General features: G+C 47.2%; 1 protein-coding gene and 1 long non-coding RNA gene across 2 annotated transcripts in view; one reads left to right on the top strand and one right to left on the bottom strand.

Annotated features, from left to right (window-relative positions):
• The window catches only part of Simc1 (SUMO interacting motifs containing 1), a 48,339-nt gene extending 45,494 nt beyond the window's left edge, over positions 1 to 2,845 (bottom strand). Inside the window, exon 1 of the mRNA XM_031358157.1 lies at positions 2,576 to 2,845. Within this exon, the coding sequence (XP_031214017.1) occupies positions 2,576 to 2,704 (129 nt within the window). The 5' untranslated portion in view covers positions 2,705 to 2,845. The remainder of the gene's footprint in view (positions 1 to 2,575) is intronic.
• Positions 2,846 to 3,538: 693 nt separating this feature from the next.
• LOC116081950 overlaps positions 3,539 to 9,777 on the top strand; it is a 22,410-nt gene continuing 16,171 nt past the window's right edge. Inside the window, exon 1 of the long non-coding RNA XR_004115112.1 lies at positions 3,539 to 3,631. This is a non-coding gene — a long non-coding RNA (uncharacterized LOC116081950). The remainder of the gene's footprint in view (positions 3,632 to 9,777) is intronic.

Genomic DNA, 9,777 nt, shown 5'->3' with positions numbered 1-9,777 from the left:
TAAAGAACTAAAAAAAAAAAAAAATAGCTATCAAGAAAACCCAATTAAAAACTGGGGGTAGCACATATTCCATTGTAAGGAACTTATTCTACAGACAGTCCCATCACCATCTTCTATAGCAAGAGCAAACAGGCTCAGCTGAATCATATTTTTAATGTGAGAACATGAAATTGATAAATTACCATGCGCTAGGATACTTACTATATACATGGAACAGCAATATCAACAAAATAGTCTATAATCTAAATATGGTAGAGGTGTTTCATTTAAACACCTAAATTATTAAGAGATTTTTAGAACTTACTACAATCTGGATATACATCTTGGGGCTATATCTCAGTTTGTATAATGCTTGTCTAAGACTTGAGGCCCTAGGTTTGATTCCCAGCACCCCATAAACCAAGTACAACTGTAATCTCAATACTCAGGAGGTAGAAGGGGAATTAGAAGTCAAGGTCATGCTCAGCTACACAGCAAATTTGAGGCTAGCCTGAACTACAAAAGACCCTGCCTCAAAAAGAAAAGTACAACCCCATTAGAAAAGAATTAGACATTTAAATACATTTGTGCACATAGGTAAATTTTTCTCTAGTAACACACACACACACACACACACACACAAACTGTAGCTCTCCAGACAATAGAAATGGTAAAGTTATTGCTTACAACCCTAATTTTTTTGTTGTTGTTTTTTGTTTTTTTGAGACAGGGTTTCTCTGTATAGCCCTGGCTGTCCTGGATCTCACTCTGTAGACCAGGCTGGCCTGGAACTCAGAAATCCGCCTGCCTCTGCCTCCCAAGTGCTGGGATTAAAGGCATGCGCCACCACTGCCCGGCAATTTTTTTAAATCTCTACTTAAAATTATGTTTATAATTCAAGGAGGTGAAAAGTCACTTTTCCAAAGATGTCTGTGGACTTCAAGGTTTCCTTTCAGAGTGATGTAAACGACTTTGTTAATTATGATGATTGTACAACCCAATGCATTGTATGGATGAATCATGCCACAATAAAGGTACTGTTAAAAGATAAACTAGCAGCTGGGCAGTGGTGGTGCATACCTTTAATCCCAGCACTTGGGAGGCAGAGGCAGGCAGATTTCTGAGTTCAGGGCCAGCCTAGTCTACAGAGTGAGTTCCAGGACAACCAGGGCTATACAGAGAAATCCTGTCTCAAAAACAAAACAAAACAAAACAAAAACAGATAAACTAGCTATAAAGGTATATTTACAAGCTATGTAATACAAAAATGCAATATTAAGTTTCTATTCTAAGAGAGAGAACACGAATTGTGCTGGCTAGTTTTACATCAACTTGTAAACAACCTACAGTGATCTGAGAGAAAGGAACCTCAATTGAAAATATACAGTCCTAAGATCCAGCTGTAAACAAGCCTGTAGGGCATTTCCTTAACTGGTGACTGAGGTTGGAACCCAGCCTATGGTGGGTGGAGCCACCCCTGGGCTAGTGGTCCTGGTTTCTGTGAGAAAGCAGGCTGAGCAAGCCAGAGGTAGCAAGCCAGTTAAGCATCGCTTCACCATATGGCCTCTGCACAGCCTCTGCTTCCAAGTTCCTGCCCTGCTTGAATTCTTGTCCTGACTTCTTTAGTATGAACAGCGAAGTAAATTAAATAAACCAATTTCTCTCCAAGCTGCTTTGGGTCATGCTGTGTTTTATCACAGCAATAGCAATCCTAAGACACCTACCTTTGGGTGTAGGAAGACCCTCCAACTTCCCAAAGGCAACCTGGAATGAATGAGCACTCAAAAAGAGATTTACTTGCTTACGGAGTAGCTGACCTTGATTTAGGAACAGAGACCATCCCTTGACTAATTGAAGCCACAGCACCTGGATCATGGTAGGGTTCATTAAATTTCTGTGGAGAGTTCTAGAAAGGCAGAGACCACAGATTTTTTTTTTTTTAAGTCCATCACTTCGGGAGCAAGGACAAAGATAAAGAACCTGGAGGAAAAACAAAGGTGCGAGTGCCCCGCCCCCGGGCTTTGTATGTGATTCGCATCTGCAAAGCAAAATAAACCGTCCTTCTCCACAACTCAAAAATCCGGGCCCTGGCTCCGGGAACTAGGCCCTGCAGCGCAGCCGCCACCGTGCCAAGGGCGGCGCTTCCCTCGCTCGCAGCCCGGGGCTCCTGTTATCTCCTTGCACACATCTGTGCCCATCACAAGCCAAACAATTACGCGCTCCCGCGCGCCCGCCTCGAGGTCCGGGTGGCGGCTGCGGCCTGGCCAGGACCCCCCCACTCCTCCCGCTGCCAAAGCTCTGTGGCCAGCTCGGGCCGGAGGCCACCGCCGGCAACCGCTTGGCAGCTCGCACTGGCGCTCAGTGTGTCGCCCATGTGCTCGGCCGGCTCCGCGGCACAGCCCTGTAGGGCTCAGCGCTGGCCAGCCCGAGGCCTGCCTCGCCGGCGGCGGCGCCGCGCTCCTCGAGGCCCGAGGCCGCCAAAGGCGGGAAGACACGGCGGCGGGGAGCCAGGGTCGCAGCGCCGAGGCCCGGCCCCGAGGGGGCGACGCTCGGCTCCCGTCGGGCGTGGCGAGCGAGCGGCAGCGGATTCACTCACCACAGTTCGGCGGGGCAGCGCGCCGGGGGTCCGGGACAGGGCCCGGCGCAGCCTCCGCGCCCTGCCCGAGCGGGTCCCGGCCGAGCTCTCGGAGCCACTGTCGTCGGAGATCACGATAAAGTCCTCCATGGCCACGGGCCCGGCGGAGCCACGCGCGAGCGGCGAGCGAGCCGCCCCGGCGGCCACGACTCCGTGTCCAGCTGCTGGAGCGACTGCAGCGACGGCGTCGCCAACCCCGGGGTTAGTACCCCGCCGGTCCCGCCCCCTCCATAGCCCCGCCCCGACCCGCCCCCAGAGGACCCGTCCCGCCCCGAGCCCCGCCCATCTCGGGGCAGCCGCGCGCCCGGGTCAGGGCCGTGTCACAGAACCCGGGAGGAACCGGGCTCCCTTTCCCTCCGAGGAGGAGAAAGAGAGGGAAGAGAGGGCAGGGGAGGGATGGAACTGAGAGGCTGGGCCGCGTGGTTCTGGAAAACGCTGAGGTTGAGAGGTTGTCCACCGCGGCTCTCAACTGATCACAGTGGGCAGTGCTGCTGACCAGCTCCTGGCTGCAGGTGTGAGGAGGTGCAGATTAGCCAACCAGCGGAGGGGTGGCCGGAGTCTCTGATGGAGCCTCTGATAGAGCATTTAATTGACCCGGTAGTGGGGCCTGCACCTGGCAGAAGGAGCAATGACTCCTTCAGGTTAAAGAAGTCCTGAGGGGCTGAGAAGGGTAGCCTGAACCTAGTGTTTTATTGGCTGGGGCTTCTGGCTGAGATAAGGGACGGATACCTACTCTTGTGTGTACAGGTAAATCCGTAGGATAAATTCCCAGAAGCAGGATTATTGGATCAAATCTATGTTTTTATTGTTCTTTTGGCAAATGGGACCAAATTATCCTAAGTTGTACCGATTTGCAGTTCCACGAACAATATGTGTCACAGGAATTTAAACTGTCAAATGTAAGAGTTTGTTGAATTTCTAGTTGACAGAAACCACCGAAGTGCCTGTATACGCCAATACTGTAAACAAGCAGAAGATATAAGGATAAAATTGTATCCCCATCAGAGGGAAATGTTGGTAAGTAGTGAATTCTTTGGTTGTTTTGTTGTAGGGTAGGGACATTAAATCAAAATAAAGCCCATAGCTATTTTAAAAATGTGCGATATTGACAAAATCCTGCTGGTTGGACTCATGTAACTTCAAAAAATAGGATAATAAATTAAAATGTCTTTAACAAAAAAAAGGGGGGGTTCCTACAGGCATACCTGTTGTGTGCTGTCTAAGCAGTGTGTAATGCAGTGTTTTCTAATCTTCAGTGAACTTCTGAATCAGCCAGAGAGTGTGTAATAAAGTTTGCAGGACCACACACCAGTGTTTCTGACTGAGAAACTGAGTTTTGGGAGTGAGCCCCCAAACTGGTATTTCTCTCAGGTTCCAAGGTGATCTTGACATTGTTCAAAGTCTGGTAAACACACTGGAAGGTTCTCTGCTCTGGGTCTGAGCCAGGCATCATGGTGCTTGCCTTGAATCATAGCTCTTGAAAGGCTAAGGTCAGCCAGGGTGAGAGAAAAGAAGAGGAAGGAGAAAAAGGAGGAGGAAGGGAAGGGGGGAGAGGGAAAGGGAAGGGAAGGGAAGGAGAGAGATCACTGGCCTACTGGGCAAGTAGCTTGTTGACCACAGGTTTCAGATGTTTTGGTCCAATGAGTGAATTGTTATAAAGGGGTCCAGTAAGGTGAGTTTCCTGTAATGCTATCAAGCATTCATCTCAACACAAGCACACACACACACACACACACACACACACACACACACACAGCATTGAATCTAAGACTCCATGCTGGCTAAGCTATATCCCTGTCTCTCTGGCCCAAAGTCCCTTCCTTTTGAAACATCGTGTTTCCTAGGTTTCGTGACTGTGTTTCTCTAATCAGTTCTTTCTAGCCTCTAGCTGACTCCTGTTCCTCTACTCAACCCTTAAGTCTTCATTTTTTTTTTAGTCCTTTGTTTTTTTAAAAGCTTTTATTAGATTTTTAAATATTATTTTATATAAGTGAGTTTTTTACTCGCATGCATGTTTGTGCACTACTCTGACGGCTGGTGCTTTCGGAGTTCAGGAGAGGGCATTGAACCCCCTAGATTTGAAGTTATAGATGGTTGTGAGCCACTTGGTTGCTGGGAACTGAACCCAGGTCCTTTGGAAGAACAAGGGGGTCTTTTAACCACTGAACTGTGGCATCCTGCCCCCCTGCTCTGTGGTGGTTCTGGAGTCAACAGGAGGTCCGGGATTGACACTGGGTTGTGAAAACTCTGGCTCCTGAGATCAAACGGACTATGGCAGCTCAGAAGTTCTAAAGAAATGAAACTCAGCCTGCTTCTGCTTTGAAGTGCTGCTTTGTATACAGACTGACAGGTCCCACTGTTTACTTTAAAAGCTTGTCGGACCTTCCTTTCAAAATCCCCCTCCAGTCTGGTGTTTGTTGATTACACTGTGTTGGGCCGGTTGCAATTTGGGTTTAGATTTTCTCTGGGTCTGGTTCCCTAGCGTAACTATAAATACTGAGTGAATTACAGTAAAGGTCTCTCATCATCACATCTCATCACCGCTACATGGCGTCCGTGTCCTTCCTTACTAACCGCTTGCTTTCACAGGTACTCAATTATCTCTCAGTCTGAGAGCACCTACGGAGTGAGGGTCCGCTGGCCGGCCCCCCCTCACTGAACCATTTCTCCAGCTCCCAGTCCTTAAATCTTAATGCTCCTCAGAGCTTCGGCATGGCCACACTTTACTTTCCCTTCATATAATCTCAACTCTTCTGAGGCTTCAGTGGCCATCTTTAGTGCTCTCCACACCCAACATGTTTATCTGCAGCCCAGCCCTGTCCTGTCCTGTCCTTAAAGCTCCACTTACAGAAATCTCAAATGGATATTCATGGTTCTAGGCATCTATCTACTACTGAACTCACCTCTGTTGTCTCCACTAAAAACTATCTTCTCTTTAAAAAAAAAAACAAAAACAAAAATAAAAAACAAAAAAAAACAAAAACCAGGCTGCTCTCTTTCAGTATTTTCTAGTGTTGGTGAACGGTGAGATCATCAGTCAGCAATTATGCAAATGAGCAAGCTGCTTGAGCTCTGCTTCAAGTCTTTTACCTCCTAACATTCACTTCTTTTGGCTTCTGCTGCTATGATTCTGACTAAGTCACCCCAGGCCCAGTCTTCTGAAAGGACTTGTCTTCCACGTCTTTTTGTTCACTAGCTGAAGAGGTCTTTAAGAAAGTATGTAATCGCAGCTGGTGTCACATTCTTGACGTTCCAGCACTGGGGAAGTGGAGACAGGAGAATCGGAGACTTTGAGGCCAGTTTGGGCCCTACAGCAAGACCCTGTCTCCAACAAACAAACAAAAAGTACCTACACATCCTTTTTCCTTAGGTCTCTGTTGTAGTCAGCTCCATCTGCTGGAATAAAACTGCAGACATTTATTTCTCCAAGTCTTAGAGGAAGGTTAGGTGCGGGTCCATTTGGTTCCTGGTGAGGATTTTCTCTCTTGTGCTACACGAGGCCACCTTATCGCTATGTCCTCACATGGCCTATTGCGGGTCACCTGAGAGACGAAAGATCTCCCCTTATTCCTCTTACAGAGCCACCGATCCCACCAGGTCAGTTAACCTGGACCTCCTTGCTGCTTCGTTTTGATTACATGATACAAACCAGAGTCACCAAGGAAGAGGGGACCTCAGCAGAGGGACTGTCTCTACTGTAGACACATCTGTGGGGGCATTTTCTTGTTTAATAATTGCTATGGGAGGCCCCAGCTCCCTGTAGATGGTGCTACCCCTGGGCAGGTGGTCCTGGGCTATATAAAAAAGTAGGCTGAGAAAGCCAGGGAGAGCAAGCTGGGAGAGCAAGCTGGGAGAGCAAGCCAACTGAGCAGGATTCTTCCATGCTCATCCTTCAGTCCTGGCTACCTAGGTTGCTTCCTTGAATCCCTGTCATGAACTCCCTCAGTGATGCACTGTCACCTGGGCGGTATAAGATAAAATTAACCCTTACCTCCCCCCAGGTTGCTTTGGGTCATGGTATTGACCAAAGCAGCAGAAAGCAAACTAGAGTACCCCCCAGGGGCTCCATCTCCAATGACTGGCACATTGAAGGTTAAGAATTCAGAGGGATGCAAATGTGTCTCGGTCCCCAAGCACATTGTGAACTAAATAAAAAGACAGACGCATCTTAGTCTGTGTTTTTGGATCATATAGAGATTTAGATCTGTGTATGTCTAGTTAGAGAGTGAACATGTTTACCCACTGAGAGGCTCTGCCAGTGTAGGTAATTGCCTAAGTCCTGGACTTTCCATCTTATACTTGAAGGGGAGCAGGACTAGAAAACCCTTCTAGTCATTTATAGTCACGGTGAGGAGAGTCAACCCAGGAAGCATGAATATACAACAGTTTTATTTCTCTCCTGCAGTGACCACTACCACTCTCTCTAGAAATCTCGCTTTCTGTGTAGTGATTTCCCTGAGGACCACCCACTGTAACCCCATTCAAGGAGTCATTCACATGCTTTCAGATATTGAAACTTGTGGTTTTATCTCATGCAGTTCCAGGTACTAACCCTTCAGTGTGGCCCATAAAAATATTTCATCTCCTGTTCAATCCACAGCTTTTCCTTTTCTTTTAGTACAGGTGAGCTGGGGTCAACCACTGCTCTCAGGTGAGGGTGAGTGATGTCTCTTCCCCTCCTCCCTGCCTTTCTCAAGCACAGAGATCAAAGTCACCTTTCTCAGGCATGTCCCCTGCCAGGCCGTCCTTGGAGAGGGTCACGCTGCATTCTCGAGTGACAGTTCTCCTATTGTATGGATGTGGCTCTTTCACCTGCACTGTGTGTACACTGTTGCTCTGTGGGGTTCCTGAGTTCAGAGATTACAGGCTTAGCTTCTTTCTCCTGGATACTCCCACCAGTGTTTTCCAGGGACATCTAACAATCTTTGATTGTTGAGGAATCCAGAGGAACTTCTCAGAAATGCCAGCCACCTTCCAACTCCCAAACATGGAGAACCTAACATAATTTAAGGAAGCAGGGACAGCAGGGACAGCAGGAAGATGCCATCTCAACGCCCCTCTTTATTGCCAGTCTTTTACTCTCGTGAGCATCGGAGACTCGCTGGAGTCAATAAATTCAGACAAACTCTTAGCTTGAGGAAAGGAGTGAGGAATACTTTGTTTAACCTTGCTCTGTGGGAAGTGAGTGGGAAAGGCAGGACAGTCCCCATTTCTTTCAGCTGGGAGGAAGCAATGGCTTGTCATCTGATATATAACAGTCCCCCACAGACATCTTAACTAGTTGGGAAATGTCAAATGCGCACTGCCCTGCTAAGGAGCTTATGATAGGATGACTAATGTGAATGAATGACTCTCCCCGTGAAAACGGTCACAGAACTGCAGGGGCCCAGCAGCGGTGTTCTGAGGGTGGAAATTGTTCTTCTCAAATGAACTTGGCTAGAACTTGGGAAGCACAGAGTCACTGACCGCACCATACAGGAGTTTCTGAGGAGCACCCTGCCAACAAGGTAGGATGACTGTGGGCCCTGGAGCTATTTTCCTTCACTGGAAGTCATCACTTCACAAACAGTTCCTTGGTCATCCTGGGTTGGTCCTGAAACAACCTGTAGAACCTAAGACTTCAAAAATGGCTGGGCGGTGGTGGCGCACCCCTTTAATACCAGCACTTGGGAGGCAGAGGCAGGCAGATTTCTGGGTTCGAGGCCAGCCTGGTCTACAGAGCGAGATCCAGGACAGCCAGGGCTACACAGAGAAACCCTGTCTCAAAAAACAATAACAACAACAACAAACAAAAACAACAACAAAAAACAAAAACAAAAAAACAAAACAAAAAACCCCGATGTATCTTTATGTTTTTAAGTGTGCACTTGTAAATATTCTGTAAAGTGTCACTTCTATATCGATTTACTCACCCTAAATGGTAAGATCATATGCCAGTGTAGTCTTTTGTACTTAGTAAGACTATTTGTTTATTCTTTATTGAGTGCCTGTTATGTGCCAGGTACCATGTAAAAAGCCAGAGATAAAGCGATGAGCAGTCTGGGGTAATGGTATAACCTATGACCCCAGCATCAGGAGGCTGGGGAGGGGAGAGCTATATACATTTGAGGCTATCCTGCTCTACATATTAAGTACCAAGCCAGTCAATGCTATACAATGGCACCTCGTCAGACCGACAAACGGAAGCATAACAGTAATGCCAGCTGTTGCCTTTATCCAGAGCGTTATAGCTGAGGAGCTGTCCCTGGTTTGTGGTGAAGGAAACAAAGTTCCATTCCAGTGCTTTAGATGATAAAGCCACAGGCTGGTGAGCTGATAAAGCCATAGGCTGGTGAGCTGGCTCAGCAGGTAAGAGCACCCAGTTGTTCTTCCAAAGGTCCTGAGTTCAAATCCCAGCAACCACATGGTGGCTCACAGCCACCAGTCATGAGATCTGATGTCCTATTCTGGTGTGTCTGAAGACAGCTACAGGGTACTTTCTTTTTTTTTTTTTTTTAAAGATTTATTTATTATTATAAATGAGTATACTGTAGCTGTCTTCAGACACACCAGAAGAGGGCACCAGATTTCTTTATGGGTGGTTGTGAGCCACCATGTGGTTGCTGGGATTTGAACTCACAACCTTCAAAGAGCAGACGGTGCTCTTACCGGCTGAGCCATCTCACCAGCCCCCCAGAGTACTTATTTATAATAATAAATAAATCTTTGGGCTGACCGGAGAGAGCAGGATTGACTAGAGCGAGCATCTTAAAAAAAAAAAAGTCAATTCCCAACAACCAGATGAAGGCTCACAACTATCTATGCAGCTACAGTGTGTGCTCATATACATAAAATGAATAAATAAATCCTTTCTTGTTGTTGTTTTGTTTTTTGAGACAGGGTTTCTCTGTGTAGCCCTGGCTGTCCTGGAACTCACTCTGTAGACCAGGTTGGCCTCGAACTCAGAAATCTGCCTGTCTCTGCCTCCCAAGTGCTTTTTTTTTTTTTAAATCTACTTATCTATTATATGCAAGTATACTGTAGCTGTCTTCACACACTCCAGAAGAGCGTATCAGATCCCATTACAGATGGTTGTGAGGTACGATGTGGTTGCTGGGATTTGAACTCAGGACCTTCAGAAGAAGAAGGAAGAAGTGCTCTTAACCATGGAGCCATCTCTCCAG

Source organism: Mastomys coucha, unplaced genomic scaffold (assembly GCF_008632895.1).
Source record: "Mastomys coucha isolate ucsf_1 unplaced genomic scaffold, UCSF_Mcou_1 pScaffold7, whole genome shotgun sequence".
In the NCBI taxonomy this organism is placed as follows: Eukaryota; Metazoa; Chordata; class Mammalia; order Rodentia; family Muridae; genus Mastomys; species Mastomys coucha.
Note: the sequence above shows the minus strand (reverse complement) of the source record. Positions and strands in the feature narration are given on the sequence as shown.